Source organism: Rhinichthys klamathensis, unplaced genomic scaffold (genome assembly GCF_029890125.1).
Source record: "Rhinichthys klamathensis goyatoka isolate OS25496 unplaced genomic scaffold, OSU_Roscu_1.1 h1tg000078l_1, whole genome shotgun sequence".
Classification (NCBI taxonomy): Eukaryota; Metazoa; Chordata; class Actinopteri; order Cypriniformes; family Leuciscidae; genus Rhinichthys; species Rhinichthys klamathensis.
This window is the reverse complement of record NW_026606620.1, coordinates 319677-340548: the sequence shown is the minus strand read 5'-3', so window position 1 is coordinate 340548 and position 20872 is coordinate 319677. Positions and strand designations below refer to the sequence as shown.

The following is a 20872-nucleotide window of genomic DNA, read 5'->3' as shown; positions in this document are numbered from 1 at the left end:
AGATTTTCTTCACACACAGTATGAGTTACAGTCTGACACGTTTTTCCGAACCCTTTTGATTGACGGGATATAATCAGCCCTGACCATTGGGTGTTTTTAAACAATCGGCCGATACGATAGCTTTAACCGATTATTGGCCGATACATCGTGCATCAAAAAAATGTCATGGCCCCGATAATATTTTGTTGTATGAATATCTGAACATGCAGTATATCAAAAGAAAGAACAGAGCCTCTGCTTTTAAAGCTTTATGCATTGTTTTAACCAGCACTTGAATTTGGGTAATTTTCATAAAAAACCTAGGCTACATTTTAAACAAAAAGCTGAGAAAATCTTGTTTTTTTCAAAGACTACAATGTGCATAACCAATGCTTTTATCGCTTGTTTCTGCTTCTTTTTTTTGCATGTGTTGTGATGTGCTTCTCTTTCAGAAGATACACATTTACACCGCCCACCGTATAACAGTGAAAACATGGAAAGTCGAAACATTCCTTTAATGGTGGGGATGCGCTGTCTCATAAATGACAGAAAAATCTGTCAATGGTGGAGAAAGAGTTAATGTGAAGAAAAGAGACCAAATATCTCAGGATGTAAAGAAAAAGCAATGTCTGAACTTTGTTTACTGGGAGGAATCCCCCAAAAAGAAAAAAAAATCTACACTGTTTTTTCAGTTCATTCGAAAGTAACCCTATTTTATCCCTTTGAACTCTAAAAAATAATGTAACTTAAAAGAATATGGAGGAATAAGGAAGTGTACACAGAATCTCAAGAGAGAGTCTGCCAGAGTAAGGGAGGCGGGATGTCAAACAACAGCCAGTGTCGTGTGAAAAAAACAATGCCCAGTCGTTGGCGATGAAAGGAGAGCAATGGATAACAATGGTTATCTAAAGAGAGACCACTGTGAGGTCACAATTCTCCTAGCTCTTTGCCAGAAACAGCAATATCGCTAAATAAAACTGCAGGGAGATGGGGGAAAAAGAGTGACAGAGAACAAGAAAAAAAAAGAGAGAGCGGGAACAAGAAGAAAGGAGGGTTAGACAGATTACGGATTTTGGAACTGATAGAGGAAGTCAGCTTTTGCTGAGCCACAAATGGGGAGAGGGTTATGCAAAATTATGCAAATTCCCATGGCTCTGTCACCAGTGATACTAGAAAGCAACAACGCACAACACACACAATAGCATAGCTGCAGTGCTAATCCGTGCACGTACATGAGGAAAGGAAAGAGCAAACTGGATTTACAGGGGCGAAGAATGGAAACGGGGGTGGCGCAGAGTTTTATTTGAGGGCGGCCCTTTAAATAATGGATTGGGTTCTTTATAGTTGGTCAGGAAAAAGAGCTGTGTTGTTTTGCCAAGTGGGTTTCTGGAGGGTAAAGAACAAATTTGTGATTCACAAAGCCGAAACCGCAAATAATTCAGTAAAAGTAATGAATTCATCCAAACTTTACACAAATAAAAGAGGTTTATTTAGGTGACTGTACTCAAAAAGTGAACTTGAAGATCTTAAGGGAGGTTTATGCTACAAAGACTGGATTTTCAGCTTCTTGTTCAATTAAAATAAGCTAATTAAACATTTTGTTGCTATCATTTTAAACTTATAAAATAGAAATGTATTTAAATGTATTTAATCCATTTGTTTTGGGACTATATGGAAAGCAATATAAATAGTTTTTAGAAACAAATTTAGAAAATTAATGAAATACTGTCTATGTTTATTTAATTTAATTCTATTTCAATTCAATTTAATATAAAACTAGGGTTGTATTTATTGTTGAATTCCATAATGTATTTATTCAAGGAACAATTTATTATGTTTAATTCATTCAAGTACACTTTTAAGATTTTCAATTGTATAGTAAAATTCCATCAAATTGAATTGAATAATCCTTACATATTATTCATGTTATGGATTAAGACGAATTTTAAATGAGTATAAATCTTAATGGAACAACGGAATGGACCATTTAGTTTATGTGATTTGTATTCATAAAAAAAGAAAAAAAGAAAATATGTTTAAATTTATGAACTAATTATTAATGAGTTGAATCTTGTATTGCTTTTATTAACTGCTCATTACTATCATTAAAGTAATGTAAAACATTGAACTGTAAAAGGTTCAACCAGGCGCTCAGGTAAAGTTATAAAACCCGTGATAGGTGGCGCTCTTAGGGTAGGGAAAAGATCCAAAGATCCAAAGAAACGAAAAGCAGGTCCCAGGCACTCAGTCAAGTTTTCAATGAGGAGAAGGATAAAGTTAAAAAGGCTTTTTAACTTTATCCTTCTCCTCATTGAAAACTTGACTGAGTGCCTGGGACCTGCTTTTCGTTTAATGTAAAACATATGTTGTCATGACTTTTTTTTTTTTACAGTACCGAAATTGTTAAATTGTTTAGGTAGAAATTATGTAGAAATATAGTATATAATATTTGTAATACCTTGTTAAAATAGGCTGATGCATGTGGTCTGATAAGCATGTGCAAATACGTTCCAACAAATAATTGTTTTGGTTTAGTTAAATCTAGTAAAGCTTTTCTCATTACCTCATTAATTATTTTTAACTTTTTGTGTATTCTTCATGACTATTTTAGATCAAATTGACTGGTTCTAACCTGAATAGAGACGCTGCTAAAAGATCCCCCAATGACACCAGTTATGGCCAGCGGACTGTCTTCCTGAAGTGCGTAGGAACCATCGGGACAGATGAACTCTGTATCATCCACTTTTGTAAGCGAGGCCCTGACGAACTCCAGCGCCTGTTCCAGAGCGTAGGTGTCCCTCGAGCACGTGTCCAAGATGTGGACGCCCAAAGCCACGCCCGGCAGCAGACCTACGTCCTGGTTGATCTGATCTATGGCAAAGAGCATTGCCTCAAGCCGCTGGATGCCACGGTCTTCGTTGATCCGGCCACATTCGTCCATGCCCATGCCCTTCTCATGGATGGGGAAGAGGCCTCCCAGAACCAGGTCCCCATCAATCTTAATTTCTCTGCGGGGAGTGTCTCCGCTGGAAAGCAGGATCTCGGCACCCAGCATCACCAGGAGCAGAGCACGGACCGCGGACCACATCATTTAAGGGAAGAAGATTGAGGAGGTGTTACGGTCAGGTGGGGAGATAGAGGGTGAAAGGTGGGCGTCAAGGAACTGACAGAGGCATGAAGGGGCAGCAGGGAGCTCTGTCTGGTTACTCATGGAGATCCACAGCACTGGGTTCAGCCTTTGAACTGCTGACAAACAGACAGAAAGAAGGAGACACTTTAAGGCAAGGAGAAAGCATTGAAATGTGAGAAATCATTTTTGATATTTTGTTTAGTGAAAGCACATAAACTGGACCAGACAGGCTGTTCTTAGCCTAATTTGAGCTATTTTTGGGTGGTTTTACTACAAAAATTACACAAAATCATATACCTCAAATGTGAATTTTGAAGAAATCCATGGGTCAAAAATGCTAATTTTCTTCCAGGTTTTTGGACTACCACCTGAACAGCTCTACCTGTATGGAAAATATCTACCTGAGACTCTCCAGGGCTCTCCTGTGCTTTACAGGGTCAGTTACAGTAGTTCTCTGTAATCACAGTGTTCTGTTCTTAGAATTGAAAGAAGATTGTCTACAAAACCAACTTGCCAAATACATAACAGGTGCGCTCGCACTCAACGAATTCACCCAACGCCAACTCCTCCGCACTTTCCGTATACCCTTATGAACAGATTTGTCAAAACAGATTCTCAAGAATGGAAAACACATGAGAAACATAAAGCAGAAGGCTCAGACGTTGAGCTGCAACTGTTGAGCTGATTGAAGAAAAAAAACATTCTGTCCACTGATAGTGCTGTTAATTATTTAATTATTTAAATTGGTATAAAAAAAAATTTAACCCTTGATTCACTAAAGGAATTATGCTACTCAGCTAATAACGTTAACATTCTCGAAACTTTTTTAATGAATTACACGATCAATATAATACACACACAGGTCTCTTTTGAACAGATTTCCAAATAGTAAATTACACCCAAATAATATATTTGCTGCTTGTTTAGTTTACTTTATTAAAATGAACTAAAGCAACACAATTATTTAACATTACTCCATTAAACTGTGCGGAATAATTTTATGACGTTTAAGACCAGCGCAGATAGTGCCTGGTTCTGAATTTGTGAGTTGTCGGTAAATACAATTTAAACACAATAAAACAAAAACACAGCGGTATGGTGAATTTGGATGAGAAAATCCTGATTGGGTGAGAAACTGTTGTAATGCTAAACCCATTATGTTCTAATATGTAGAATCTCTTCTCTTCCCATCCTCAAATGAGTATTAATGCCCCCCCCCCCACCCCCCCCCCCCCCCCCCCCCCCCGTTAATGGAGCTCAGATAACAAAAATATAAAATCCTAATTAAATCCTGCACCTACAATGCTACAAATATAGCCGCCCAATAAATAGCTTCTCAGAGAGCAAAGCGGAAAGCACTAATTGTCAAATCTGATGCCGGGTATGTGCCTCTCTCCATTTGAAGTAAAGTTCTGAAACCGTGCAAAAGGCAGCCTTGATATCTAAGCCTGGGTTTTGATCTTAGGGCTTGGGGAAAAAAACGTCCCTAATCTGATTTCCTCTTCCACGTTTCCTTGCAGATGGGTGGGCGAGCGCAGGCGGCGGCGGCGGCTGCGATGGGGGGCAGATTTATGAGGTGTGCGAGATGGCTTGCTGGGTTTCCACGGCTCTGGCAGCTACACAAAGCCTCACAGCCTGGCCAGGAGATGGCTCAAAGGCTGGATAACACTCAACTGCAATGATGCTATCTCCACCGTGCACTGCAACACAAAGCAAAACACGCAGGCCTCTGGCAGCTTCACACTAACGGCAGCTTTCCTCATTATCTTCTTCCACCGTGATTCAGTCTGCCAGCCAAACAGCAACAATGGTGCTCTCGCTGGGCAAAAGCTATGCTGCCGCCACCGGTTTAAAGCGTCTCCACTTGCTTGAGTTCTTCCTCTCTCTCCTGAGAGGTCAGTGGGAGATCTGGAGGGCCGGAGGAGAGGGGAGGGTGAGTGCTTTCTGCTTTGATGACAGACTCTTGGAATCTTTAGAAGTGGACTGGTGTTGTTTTAGCACACTGAGTCTCTGTGGCCACACCGGGTGAGAGGAAATTCAGGCCCCTCACACCCTCACAACACCCTCACAAACGGAGTGAGAATGCGAGGAGAATGTGTGAGCGGCCCTGTCAGACATCATCCACTAGTTGAAATGTGGCGAATGGCATGCACTGTGTATCCAGGAGGGTTGCACTTTCTATCCATCCATCCATCCATCCATCCTGTAAACCCTTGACTTTAAAAGTTTTAAACTTGTTAAAAAGTTTAAACAAGGCTTTGTCATGTACATTTAAAGTTTGTCAAACTTTTCTAGTTAAATATTACAGTCGAATCTCTTTGCATTTTAATTCAACTTTTTTACATTCATTAAGAATTGTAATTTAAAAAGCATTCTCAGTTCTGTATGGCGAATGGGAAAATAAGGAGGTCTCTTTCTATGTTGTGATAATTTCATATTTAAAATGTCGAGGAAATAATGGGGATTTAAAAAATAAACTCAATCAAATGGAACAAAGATGCTTGAAGTTATGCACGATTAATCAGTGCACATTATTTCAAAGAAAAACATCAAAATTTAATATCTTTCTTTTAATATCTTTAAAAAAAGACTTTTTTTTTTTTTTTTTGACGTCAGTCTTTTTTTCAGCCTCTTTCCTCCGACCACCTGTCATATAGAGAGCAGTTTTCATGTTCCAATCAATTCCCGATGGATACAAGTCCAGCATTATTTTCTTGCTGGATATCCTGCTTCTCTCAGAAATGAGGTATGGGTTGAAAACATTATTTTGTGATGATTTTAAACACACATTCAACATATTGTTAAAAATTAGAGCACAAAAATGTAACCATGATTAAATATTTCTCTGTAAACATGTCTGTCTTAAATGTTAAATCAGTGGAAAAATAATAACCAGCTGTATGTTATTGTACACAAAGGGAGCTCCTGTGCATAATTTGTGCTAATGAATTATTTACATTCTCTGCTAAGCTGGATTCTAATTTTAAGAACAGGTGTTGGCATGTAAAAAAAAGTTCTCAGAGTAGGAAATTATGCATTTCATATCCATCTGAATTTTAAAGAGAAAATCTTAGCTCATTAAAAACCAAATTGTATATAGTGCATCACTTGGGTCATTTTCTCATGAGTGCCGTAACTCAGTACAGAGGCAGAAAAAGTGAACCACAACAAAATCTGCGGTCAAACTCATCCTTGAACATGCTTGATGTTCAATATCAAACAGGTCTGATTTGGACATATTTCCCCCGAGTGCATTAACTTCTCGGCAGTGGGAAGTCGCAGGCATTTTCGTTCCTTCCCTCAAACACCTACTGTAGCCTATCTTTAAGCAGTTCCTCTTGGCTAATCATGGTAATTAGTTAAAAGGGGTAGGACAGAAGAGTGGTACGGGGCGTTTTTTTGGGTGCAGAGAGGCTCAGGATTTAATTGGATTTTGCTCGCAGGCAGTTCATTAACAGCATGCTTAAATCAAACAGTCAGCTCGAAAAAATCAATTCCAAATTCCTGTGCCAAAAAAAGGAATGGACAAAATACTAACGTTATCCTTTTTTTCATAACAATGCTTGTCTTCATCCGTGAAAACTATGAAATTTGTTTTGCTTGCTTCAAGAGACACAGAGAATATAGTGAGTGTGTTGCAACGTGTTTTAAAGAAGAACTCTTTTGTAGTGGTGCAATTATGTGGAAATAGTCTTTATTGGAGAGAGTCTGGATCCTCCTGGGACAGCATACTTTCTATTAAATTGCATACTTGTTCTTGTATAAGAATTCAGAAATAATAGCAGGGCTCAACAGTAAGAACGACCCGGGGCGAGTGTGAGGGCGTTTCAGACCGGTTGACAGAACTGTCACTTGCCAGTGCTGCGTTATCACTGTGTTTTAAGTTTGTTGATCATGTGCATGTGTTTATGCCTTTCAAACTTAAACATTTGGGTAACACTTTACTTGAAGGGATGTGCATAAGACTGACATGACACCTTCATAACCATGACATGACATATGTCATGAATATGAAGTAGGGTTTATGCATGTTTATGACAACTGTCATTAAGTGTCTTTCGCTCAATAATGACATTTTGAATGCAAATATGACATTGTTTAAGATGTCTTTGTTATGACATCTTGACATAAACCATAACATCATAACCTGTCAGTGTCTTTGTCATGACAACTTGACATTAAATTAAAGGGATACTCCACTTTTTTTGGAAATAGGCTCATTTTACAACTCCCCCAGAGTTAAACTGTTCAGTTTTACCGTTTTTGAATCCATTCAGCCGATCTCCGGTTCTGGCGGTACCACTTTTAGCATAGCTTAGCATACATCATTGGAGTGGACAAGACCATTAGCATTTCAAAAAAAAAAAATGACCAAAGAGTTTCGATATTTTTCCTATTTAAAACTTGACTCTTCTGTAGTTACATCGTGCACTAAGACCGACGGAAAATGAAAAGTTGCGATTTTCTAGGCTGATATGGCTAGGAACTATACTCTCATTCCTGCGTAATAATCAAGAAACTTTACTGCCGTACCATGAGTGCAGCAGGCGTAATGATATGACGCAGCGCCTGAAAATAGTTCCGTTGTGTTGACGGAAGGTAGCCTATTTTCAGGCGCTGCGTCATATCATTACGCCTGCTGCACTCATGGTACGGCAATGAAGTTTCTTGATTATTACACAGGAATGAGAGTATAGTTCCTAGCCATATCAGCCTAGAAAATCGCAACTTTACATTTTCCGTCGGTCTTAGTGCACGATGTAACTACAGAAGAGTCAAGTTTTAAATAGGAAAAATATCGAAACTCTTTGGTCATTTTTTTTTAGAAATGCTAATGGTCTTGTCCACTCCAATGATGTATGCTAAGCTATGCTAAAAGTGGTACCGCCAGAACCGGAGATCGGCTGAATGGATTCAAAAACGGTAAAACTCAACAGTTTAACTCTGGGGGAGTTGTAAAATGAGCCTTTATGTTAACCAATAAAGCTGAGTGGTTTCTTAAGTTTGATAATTAATCTGCTATGTCATGTTTATGACAGGTTGTGTTGTCTTAGTAATGTCAAGTTGTCATGACAAAGACACTGACAGGTTATGATGTATTGGTTTGTGTCAAGGTGTCATAACAAAGACATCTCAAACAATGTCATATTTGCATTAAAAATGTCATAATTGAGCAAATGACACTTAATGACAGTTGTCATGTCATAAACATGCATAAAACTTCCTTCATATTCATAACATGTGTCATGTCATGATTATGAAGGTGTCATGTTAGTCTTATGCACACCCCTTCAAGTAAAGTGTTACCAACATTTGCTTTTCTGTGATGTATTGTAGCATTGTTTCTGTAAATTAAATATGTCACCAAAAACATTATGTAGTTGGCTTACACAGATGAGGCATTGTTGAAATTGTGAGAATGATTTATGGTACCATGGATAGTGGAAGCATCAGTTAGAATGGGTTGAAAATGATCAAGTATATTGTAAGCCATTGTTTTCCAGCAAAGCTGTGTTTATATATAAATGTAAAATGATCACTTGCTAAGAGTTATTTTAACCCTCTGTGGTCTGAGGGGGTTTTTGGGCCCTGGAGATATTTTGACATGGCCTGACATTTGTGCTTAATGAGCTCAGATGGGAAAGATTGTATCTCTCGTTGATTTCATACAGATTACATAATCAGAGAATAATTGTTGTTGTTTCATTTAAAAGTAGACATTTCTAGCTTTCTATAGACAAGTTTTTCATGTCTGTGTGGCAACTATTCGCTAAATGTTGGTTCTTTTTCGTGACGTGTTTCAGAAAGAATTTCACAGAGATGACAGAAAGTTTGTTTTCTTTATTTTACAAAAGCACAAAGTTTTGTTGTTATTAAGAGTGTATACAAATAAAATAGACCCTTTACAAATGATGCATTACTCTTATCTGCATGACCAATAATGACATAGTATTTAATTTTTTTTTTGCTGTTAACAGGAAAAAAATTCCAAAACGAGTCGACGTACCTGTATGTAACTTTCCTTTTTTTTTTGATACCTAGAATGTCAAGAATTTAAAGCTGAACCAGCAAGACGACTTTCCCATTTTTAGAATAAAATATTTTACACATTCAGTTAAGCATGTAGCGCAAGCAAATACCATTTTACTGCAGCAAAATGAGAGCTCATGATTGGCTGAGACATTTGACATCTTCCAATCATCTGTCAGAACTCGCATTTGTAATGTTGTAATGTGCACCAGAGGCTTTGATGACTCGTCCTTTCTGTGAGTAACTCCTCTGATGATGAAACGCACCAAAAGAGGCACCGGAGAGTCTTAACCAGCATGCCAATCGATTCATCTGCCAATCAGCAAAGCAGATCAAGGGAGGACATTACCACTGCGCACTACATTAAGCCAGCGCATGGTTTTAGAAATGAAGAGGAAGACAAATTACGCATGGAGGACATATCACTCACTGATGTGTCTGATACCAGATACAGCTCATTAAGAACCTCTGTTGTCATCTAAATCTCTTTAAAGTCACCGTGTGTTGATCTAGTTGAGGTCATGTACAATTCGTCTGTTAGGTCTGTTGTTTTTAGAAAAGATCTGGGTTGATACTGAATTGTCACTGTTAAGCCCAAATTATACTTTGGCCGTCCACTGTCCGTGTGAGGTCATTTTAGTCATCAGGAAGGTGCGAGTGACTTGAGCGCTTGAAGACAAAATCCACTAGATAGTGCGCACGCACCGAACGCGTCTTTCCATGCTCACGGCCAAAGAAGTATAACTGAAATGAACGCGAGACGGAGTGGAATGCAGAAATTGAAGGTAACCTTAAGCCTTTACGGCAGACACTTGACTTCAGGCTCACCTTTGACCTGTAATAGGGTGAGTGGTGCTTGCTCGTGCAAAATCTTGCTGCTACAGTGTTAGGGTTTTCTGGGTGGTTGCCAAGGCATTGCTATGCAGTTGTTGAGGTGTTCAGAGTCAGTGAATTTGGCAGACATTTTTTTCTCAAAACGACATTTTCCTAGCGTTAGTACCGCCTAATTATCCGCACACACACATTGGATTTGGCACAGGCGACAGTGCAACCCACTGAGCCACCGTGTCGCCCTTCTCAAAGCAATGCAATGGTGTTAAGTGGTTGTTAGGTTGTTGCTATGCAGTTGCTAAGGTATTCTAAATCATGTTTAGCTTGTTGCTATGGTGTTGTCTGTTATTGCTACAACATAGTTGGTGGTTCCTAGGGTGTTATGGGTGGTTGCTAGGACGTTGCTATGCAGTTGCAAATATTTTGTGATTACATGACTGCTAGCGCTTTAGTAACTAATGCACTACCAATCATATAGACACCGGAATGTCATAGAGACTGTTGACAGTTGCTAGGTTGTTGCTATGCAGTTACTAAGGTGTTCAGAGTCATTTTTAGCACATTGCTATGAGGTTGATATGTTAGTAGGTGGTTGCTAGTGTGTTGCTATGCAGTTGCTAATGTGTTGTGAGATTTTTGTTTTGCCAAATGTATTTATTGAAATGTTTGTCTAGTTAAAAAAATACAAAATATAAATAAAAAACTAAAATATTATCCAAATATTACATTATATTATCCACAATTTTTGTCATGTTAGCCTGTTGCTATGTAGTTGATATGGTTTTATATGATAATTGCTATATGCCATTAGTAGGTGGTTGCTATGTTCTGGGTAGCTGTATTTTGCTTGCGTCTGAATAACTGTTTGGGAAGACTTTAAAATGTGTAAGTCAACAGTCTCTATGATATTTTGGTGTCTACAAATGGTCTATAATTTTTTTTCACCTGTTTTATCATTCTCCAAGCAAAAGTATGAGCAGTAAACCATGTAAGACGAGTTACACACAGAGGTTTAATAATTATGGTTAGGTTAAACGTATTTGTTTGTGTTCTATGTCTCTGCATGTATGTTATGAGAGTTTCTGTAGGAATGCATTCCCACTATTGAAGCGAATCGCTAAGTAGGACTAAAAGATCCACTTGAGTTCTTCATAGAGGGGGGTGGTACTAAGCTTGAAACCTGGCACCACAACACACTCACATGCCCGATGGACCATGACCATCAACCCCCGCTAAAGGAAGTAGCTATTCAGAGCCAGAGAGCTCTTCATTTGTTTCCCATGCTTTAACACAATCTCTGTTGTGTTTAGGATGTTTGTAGCTTAATGGTTCTGGTCTGCTTATTAAAAGACTGTAGGTTCAATCTCAAATCACTTAAAGATGCTGCATGAATTGTTCTGCAAAAAGGTCTCTGAAATGTATTGTAAATTGGTTGAGTAGTGCTAATTTGTTCATACAGCAGACATGAATGATACCTCAAATTGTGCAGCTTGTTTAGCACAAGTGTGCTTCTCACGATATGAGGGTGATTAATGAGAGAAATTTTATTTTTGGGTGAAATAACCCTTTAAAGCAGCACTAATTAGGAATTCCGTTTTTGTCAAACAGCGACCCCTAGAGTCGCTGTGGAGTACTTGTACTGTTGTGAATAGCACTCACGCAGAGATGGCTCGCACTCACGGCCGGATCCCCTCCCCCTGTACACCGGTACCTGTTCAGTAGGATGGACGCTGTAACGAGTGGAAATAAGGTATGGCCCCTTTAAGAGCTGCGCGCGCCCTGTTTAACTGTCGGCAGTCTGTATTGTATGTGCGCCTCGAACACCACGGGCCCTATCTTGCACCCAGCGCAATTGACTTTGTACACCGACGCATATATCATTCCTATTTTGCACCCGCGCAAAGCCCGATTTTCCCTCCACAGAAGCACGCGCCGGGCAATTCCGCCGTTATTGGAATCCGCTTTAGAACAAGCGCGCCTGCTCTTAAAGGGAATGTGAGATGACGCTCTGATTGGTTTATTTCACGTTACGCCCAAACCACACCTATGAATAATGAAGCTACTACAGACCAACCCCTTTTAGATTTGCGCCTGGCGTGTTAGGAATTTTTGTTGCAAGGGTGGTTTTGCGTCTCACAGGCAGGGGCGCCGCTAAGGGGGGAAAAGTTAGGACAATTCTAAGGGCCCACACACTTTTAGGGGCCCCAGAAATCGATTTTATTAATTGAACGGGTGCAGCAGTACCTATTTTTTCATGGGGCCCAAAATCCCTGGCCGCACCCCTGCTCACAGGCACCAGGGGGGTGCGAGATGACCACCATTCAACACGAAATCAGTAATATAAACATTACAATGACTCCAAAGCTGTTCGGTTAAGGTAAAAAAGTTACTTAGTTCACCTTTAATGAGTGAATGAAACTTAACTAAACATAGCTCGCCTCCCGTTCAACAATTACATCAAGCTTTGTGCTTTTTACTTTTAAAAACTATGAAACTGTTTCAGCTTTCAAATTGTGTCATTTTTATCAAGAAATGTAAAGAATAAATACCGTTTTGGCGCTTCTTGATGTGTCGTGATGGATCGCATCAGTTCAAGCGACAACACAGGGCGCACGTGCACATATGGCCACTTCCACTTTACTTGTAGCCTATAGCACGAAATACACATGAATGAACATCAGAACAGAAGGTATGTTGAAATATAAATTACTAGGCTACAACTTACTGAAATGTATCATCTCTCATGTATTCATGTTTCAACCGCGGAAAGACAATAAAACAGCTTGTAAAAACGTCATACTGCTACATTTACCTCAGGAAAGCCATTCAGTGTCAGTTAGTTAGCTAAACTCTAGAGAGGAGCATTTGTGTAGGCTACTATAGATTCATGTATATGTTCACTATATTTACTATATATTCATTATTTACCTGGTAATGCATGTTTGCGCAAATCTATCTGTCATTAAAACATATTGACACCACTTAAATGTTTATATTTCAACGAATAGAACAAAACAAAAAACACATGGAAGATTGATATAAAAACGGCCTTATGTGCAAATTTGTATAGGCTACAACTTTGAGTGCTGAATATTAAATCAAATATATATTATATTTATACAGTACTAAAACATTTTAATACATATCAATTGAATTTAGTTTGGGCTCTTATTTTTAATATCGGAGTAATGCAAACGAGAGGGTTCCCTGTAGTTTAAAGCTAACTTTATAGTAAAAGAGATTTTTTTACCCTTACTAAATATTGACACATTTTATTTTACTTAAAGTTTCCAAATTAATTTTTTTCCAAATTAATCTATATGAACGATGAAATCTGTCTCAAAAGTGCAAGCATTCCTTAATGCTGGATTGAAACAATCTGTATTGTATAAAGCGCTGTAAATAAAGGTAACTTGACTTGATTTAACATTTTCTATACAAATTGTAAAATTTTCCAGTTTAATATGTTGATTGTTTTGATGACACATAGTATTTATATTATATTATATTGCTGAATCCTTTTGTTTGATGCCATAGGGGAGGGACACAATTAAATATTAAAAGTGCTCTTCTAACAGCTGTAAGGCCACTGATCCATAAACCCGACACTGAGGTATAGCCGGGAAAAATGCCAAACGCAGCAAATCGAGAGAGCCGTGCACGGGGACGAGTCCTGCAAGACAGAGTGACCTACACAACGTGTTTTATTAAGACTTTTGCATGATCTGAAAGCAAACCACATTTCCTGAGATACAAAATGGTGTTGAGTGAGTTTGCTATTAATCGCATTATTTGGATTAAGATATTCAGAGAAGCCGGAGAGAGCAGAGAGATAAAGTGTATGTCAGGATGTTGTGACTCAGCGGGGAAAGTGGCCCTGCAGTGGCGACTTAGAGAAGCGCTGTCAGGAACCATAGACTGAAGCTGATAAAACACATCATTTATTTAGACACATACACACACACAAAATAGATCAATCTTCTGAAACAATCATCAGTAGACTCCTAAAAAAGTAGTTAGTTTCGTTTTGGGCTACATGCCCAAACTTTTTCCAGTCAAACTGTGATCTCTCCTGCCAAGCCGTCGCTGTCAGTAATTACTATCATTAGAAAGTCTTCATTCCAGTCTAGGAGAGATGTGTGTTACGCTATGTTTAACATCTCGTTTCAGATGTAGTCTGCTTCAGTCACTCAACATGCGCTGAAAGGGAATTTTAAGGCAAATTCCGAATCCCCTGTTCATCGCCACCCCAAAACTGAACTATATGCTGTATGTACTATAGGGCTTTTCCAGTAAATAAGCTGTAACACATTAGTTAAGGGTCCATTTCTAACCATTAACTAGTTGCTTATTAGCATGCCTATTACTAGAATATTGGCAGTTTATTAATACTTATAAAGCACATTTTAATGCCTTATTCTGCATGACCTACCTTACTAACTATTAATAAGCAGTAATTAGAAGTTTACTAAGGCAAAAGTCATAGTTAATAGTTAGTTAATAGTGAAAATTGGACCCTAATCTAAAGTGTGACCAAATAAGCTATACTGGGTGAATCTTATGGTTTTTTAATCTTAAATACTTTGCAATAAAAATTATTCATTGATTCACTTATTTTAAATAAACTAATATTTCCTTTTGTGTTTCACAGAAGAAAGAAGACCAGGTGAGGGTGAGTAAATAATCACAGAATTGTCACATTTTAATGGTACTAAAAATAAGATTACATTTCTTTTTACAAGAATATGTACTGCTTTTCTTGCTTTGAAATGTGATCTGGACATTTCAGGATTGGAAAATGACAAGAGCCACCTTCGCAATTCAGGATGCTCATATAAGTGCCACAGCGCAATGTATTGGCGCAGGTGTTCATTGGTCATGTAAGTATATTTCCAGGATATAATTCTAGGACATAATATTGCATCCATACACCTCCATGAGTTGACCATAAATATCAGCTAGCGTTGTGCTGCAGCATATCTTGACTCTGCATATCCTAGTCTTTTCGTTTCCATTGTTTTTGCCTTCTTGAAATTTACTGTACTGCACCAGAAAGGATTCTGACATTATTTACTGTACAATCCAGAGATCCTTGATCTGGTGCTATTTAGAACTATTTTATTTTCCTTGATGTTGTTACAAACTCACAACCATAAATCCAAAAACAGACATTTGAAATAATAAATAATGCATAATGTACTGGTAACTCTTTAAAATTACAACTTGCTAGATCAGTCTGATTTGTGAATGAATCATTCAGATCGGATTTCTGAACTTCTTTATTAAAAAGATCAGATATAAAAGAATGAAGATATTTTTTTAATAAAAAAATACAAGTACATGTCGCATGGGCCACTTTTATTATACTTTTATGGTATTTATTTGTCATTTTGGAGCTTGACAGCTTGACACTTTCATTATAGTCAAAAACGTGGCCAGGATATTCTTCAAGATTACATCTTTTGTGTTTTACGTTAGAATGAAATGTTCCCACACGAAAGGTTGTTACCTTCGTTGTTGTATTGCCCTTGTATCTTTTTCCACCAAAATAATCTGTGGCTGAATTTAAGCCTAAACCTAATCGACATAATTGACACCCTCTACTGTTGGGCTGCACCAGGAAAAACCATTCAGTTCTTGAAAATTTTTATCATAATAATGTGTTAGCATCTGGTTTGAGACACAGTTTGCTTTGTAAATGTGAGATTGTAGAGCTCTGTAGAGTGTAGAAGGGTTCTGCAGCAACGCTGCTCCTCCAAAACAGAAAAAAAAAAAACTACAAAGCTGTTCTTTTTGCTCAGAAATGGATTCACTTGGCAGCGAGTGGGACTGCCAGACTGCTGAAATCTCTGCATATCACTATCACTTTCTCTCTGCATGCACACAGACAGACACACTCAAACATCTCTTTATTGATTTGATGCACGACTTATGCAACAGAATTGTTGTTTTGAAGGAGTCTGAAGAGGCTAGCCTACTTTATAAATCACTTTCAGCGGGAGCGCCACACTCTGGCACACACACACACTGCATTTGCTCATTATGATCTAACGCTACTCTTTTGCTCATTCACAAGGATGTCTTTGAAAGCAAATGTAATATTTTAGCATGCAGAGAAGAGGGAAACACTTTTGGAATTGTGCGTTTGCATGCATGCATGTGCAACCGTGCAGCATATACCTGTGCTGCATTTGTAAGAATATTACAGCGCAGTGATGGCATCTTTAGTTTTCAGCTCCATACTCTTTCCATATTAATGAATATGAAGGCAAGGCTTTTGAAAGCTTGATGGGGCCTTGGAGTCTCTTACTAAAGCAGAATTTCTAACAGAGCTCTGCACCCATGGGCTTCGTCGCAGGGAAAAACGCAGTCTAACAAAGGTAGACTTCCTAAGCGGAGAGAGAACACATGCGTAGGAGGAAGAAAAATATAAGCACTCAGGATGTTTAACGCTTATGGAGATAAACAGCTTCTGCATCACTGAACTCACAAATACTTTAGCTGTGTTCACTGTGGTTTACATGGCTGCCATTTTTGGCTTGGACTTGTAATGCTGTTTGTTGCATGTTTTGGGTTGTTCGAAAATGTTTTGGTGACGTCGCAAAATGTGATCGCCCGAAAGCAAAATATCCATAGCTACTTTATGTTTACTTGATGTCATCTTCTGGAAGTGATTTTTAATGTATTTGTAATAGAGTGAGATCTCAGTCTCATTTAACGCTCATCTAACTGACAGATAGCCAGCATATGTGCGAGTCTACTTATGCCGTACTGGGCTGTGGAAGAACTTGTTTAAATGCGCTGAAAGGCTAATTATTAATGCACAGCAATTTACCGCATCATATTCAGTAAATGTAGCACCGCCAGGTCTCATACAAGGCCTTCCTGCATCTTACTAATTTAAACTCCCACACATGCACATGCGTATACAAAACTGCCCAATGCACAAACATGCATGCCGATGGAGAGAAGCACGCTCGTGCACAAATGCATAAAATCACGCAAATCCCAACAGACAGTTTGAATAACAACTTTGACGCATGCTAATTAGCAAACGCGTATCGTGTGCATATGAACGTGTGCAGTTTTATTATATGCTGTGAATTCCATGCACATACAGTATGCATGGTCATAGAACATATGCATTGTAATCTTTACACACAATACACTTTCAGGCATTTCAACAGGGTGGTCCTGTGTATTCAAGGCCAGCTCCTTCAGTCCAATAACAATGATTTCTTTAGCACACCCACATTAACACACAAGCCACACATCCTCAACTGTTTTTCAGTCGTCACAAAATGTGTTGCAATGGTGGAAACTCTTGGTCACAGTGAAAAATAGAGACCAAATAAATAAACACTATATATTTTTTTTCTGTTATTTTTCAATTGTTAAACACTTTTTAGTATTCTTATAGAAATGTATTTACAAAACATAGGTGCATGAAATGGGTGCATCATTTATAGACCTTTAATGACTCACTCTCCAGTGCACCCCGGACGACACAGATATTCTTTGCTTTTATCAGTGGTTGAGTTGAAGTGAAAGTCCCTCCACATGTGTGTACTCTTTTCTGTAGTGTTCTTCAGGTTAACTACTTGTGCTAATTATCATTCCAAACGAGTTAAAGCCACACCTGTGTTGCGTGCAGAATATCAGATCATCATTAGGCTTTACAACCTCACATCTCACCATAACATTCATTGCTCCAACCTAACGCAACAGAGATATTAAAATTCAGCGCAGAGTCAGACCCCCGACGCAATAAATTATGAATCATCCTGGTCTTTTCTCTGGTTATCTTACAGATCCAGGTGAAGTCTGAAGCACAGCTGCCACACTGCTGCTGAAGCTAACAGCATGGATGCAAAAAAAGAGACTAATTGGAAGTGAGTCTATTATTTGATATTTATTATCCAAAGTGATTTACAGGTGAAGGGATGGGGACAGTCCTCCTGATGAAACCAAAATCTTTTTGATTAAGGGCACAATGATTCATGTTCAAACCTGCAACCTTTCAGTCACCAGCAGCAACAAACCCCATAAGTTCAGAAAACCTTTACAATGTAAGGGTTTTAAATGGGATCTTTGAATGAAAGGCAACGCTATCAATTTTTTTTTTTTTTGATATCTTGAACAACCACATGTAAAGAAATATTTTTATAAAAATAAATGCAAGATCCAGAGGTCCTACAAAACTTCTGGATATTTTTTTCAGGAGTATCCCCATCAGTTTCAACCTGCAATCTGCCATGCTTTGGAATACTGTAGTATTTTCTTGATCAATTTGTGGCATGGCATTTTATGCATAATATTAAACAGATATATACCTATAAAACATTTTACCCAGTGTGCTTTGATTCACTTTGAAGTGCAAAGTGGTTAAAGACTTTTACGCGTGGCATTTATGTGAACTAATACGCATCACTAAAAGACATGGTTGGGATGCGCTTAAAGAGCATGCAAAGTTTTCTCTTACAATCCTGGTGTTGAAAAGTGTCGTTTTGAACATTTTAAACCCCATGTAAGTTTGAAACATGTGCAAATATTGTTTTGCCCACATTTTTATGCATTACCGTATGACCATAAATGACTGATATCAAATCAGCGCTGTTTCATGAAGCCCAGCTCTGCACTTTTGCTTATCTACAACATCATTTCTTTTTATTTTTTTTTATTATTTCCCATACCATCGCTTCAGTATTATAAAACAGCAACAAAGCTCATTTAAAATTCTATGTGAAAAAAAATGCCTTACCTCTGTTAAATATTCCTTTTGTTGGCAGTCTTGTATGTTTCCTCTTCTTTGCCGTATTTCAAACTGTTCCTTAACTCCGTTAGTGTGGGTCCGCACGCGGGAAGCGCAGCAGAGAGGCTGACAACACTGTCCTCACTCTTCGGAGGGTGAGCAAGCGAGTGAGTGAGAGAGAGAGAGAGAGAGGGAGAGAGAGAGAGAGAGAGAGAGAGAGAGAGAGAGAGAGAGAGAGAGAGAGAGAGAGAGAGAGAGAGAGAGAGAGAGAGAGAGAGAGAGAGAGAGAGAGAGAGAAAGGGGAAACCGGGGAGGGAGAGAGAGAAATAGTGCCGTTGCTGTAGAAAAACACACACGTCTGGCGTTCGGGATGGTGCCTTGCCTCAGGATGCTTCTGTCTCCTAGCAACAACAATCGATCTGGAGAGGATGCATTTTTTTATTGGCCAAAGAGATAAAACTCACCTTTAAACAATTAATACGAGTTGCACGCTCAAACGGATAAAGATCAGCTACTTAGATAATGCATTTGGGAGGGTGATGGGTAAAGAGAGAGAGAGTTCAACAAAAATTACCTACAAGAGCACATGGTCAGGGTCTCAGGTGTGCTATGATTCTGTCCGCAGTCATATCAGTCATAATTGGGCGTTAGTTATATTAATACATAGATCAACAGTATGAATTGCATATAAACTTTGCATATCTACGATTTTTCAGATCTAATAAATGCATGTTTAAATGTACCAAAACACTGATGGGTTATGAGTGGGGGTGTCAGCAGCTCTGCGTGAAATGAGCTCAGCCCACCGACAGCAGTGCGCAGTGATGTTAGATATGCAGCCAGATCATTTTCATTCTGCATACAACACACATCTCCGAGAGTATTTATCATGTGCAGAGAGACCATGGCCATTTCAATTTAAGGTAATTGTTTAGATAACCCATTTAACATATACAATCTGTCATCCTTATTGTGTGTTGCTACACTCCTGTCTCATTATGCCGACCCTATTGAGACGTCCGGACACTTGTAAACGCTTGAGCATTTGGTGCTTTACAGTGGTAGTTGTGCAGTTAGATTCCTGTCCTTCAATACTAATCCATTCGGTCTGACTAATGTCAACAAGGTTTGTCGGGTGTCATTAAAATGCATGTTTTTAAGCCTGTGGTTCCCCTCGAATGGGCTGCAATTGGACGGGGCAAAGGCGCATGCATGGCTGCACTTGTGTGTGTGGCACTCTGCTTTGTCCACACTTAGCTGCATGAAAAATAATGTTCATTTGAGGTGGAAAATTTTAATAATTGATTCACTCCTAATTATTTATGCCTTTTTTTAATAGGTAAAGTGTGTAGGGGGATTCTGAAATGTGGATGTTTAATTTCGGTATTGTAAGAACCCACGTACTGATTGTGTGTGTGTGTGTGATGAACTAGTTGGCATGCACAGAGTGATGTTTAGCTAATGTTGTACAAGCGTTGATGTGTGCTAATAATGCACACGGATCACAAAATAAAAACCTATTTACTTAGCTAAATGCGGACATACGACAGACTTCTAAATAAATTAATGATTTAATTAAGTAATTAATTACAAATAACATCATTTATATTATACACACTATTTATATATAAATATGTATTTAAAACTCTTTGTCTCTGTCTCTCTGGCATACACACAATATATATAGCCACAGCATACAGCCACACAGAAAAAAAACCCACCACACACACACCAGATCAGCTATATTAGTCAGTCCATGTGAGCTTTAAATGAGTAAATGTTTTACATTAGAGTTAATATTGTGCAGTTTTATGTTATAAAAACGAGGTAACAGTCCATGTGAGCTGTAAAGGAGTATATCTTTATGTGAACGTTTTTTTTTTTTGCTCAATGATTTTTTTCCCATTATTGACATGATTTACATCTTTATATGTATTTGTAAATTATATTTTACATTAGAGTAAATATTATGCATTATTACGTTATAAAAAAAGAGGTGGTGGGGTCCAATCTTGAAACAACCTTCATGCCATTTTAATGGTGACCTCCAATAGTGTGTTTTTTTTAGATGAGTAATGTGCATCAAGGGAAAGGGAATAGGCAGCATTTATTAATACTACGCCGGGTCTGCCACTAAACAAATAAGACTT

General features: G+C 38.4%; 1 protein-coding gene across 2 annotated transcripts in view; it reads right to left on the bottom strand.

Annotated features, from left to right (window-relative positions):
• The window catches only part of grm3 (glutamate receptor, metabotropic 3), a 46352-nt gene extending 27444 nt beyond the window's left edge, over positions 1–18908 (bottom strand). Inside the window, exons 1-2 of one of the 2 annotated variants that reach the window (XM_056251162.1) lie at positions 18732–18908; positions 2612–3225 (exon numbers count right to left, since the gene is read on the bottom strand). In XM_056251162.1, the coding sequence (XP_056107137.1) occupies positions 2612–3070 (459 nt within the window). In that variant the 5' untranslated portion in view covers positions 3071–3225; positions 18732–18908. The remainder of the gene's footprint in view (positions 1–2611; positions 3226–18731) is intronic. The other variant, XM_056251163.1, reaches the window with a different exon arrangement.
• Positions 18909–20872: the final 1964 nt, after the last annotated feature.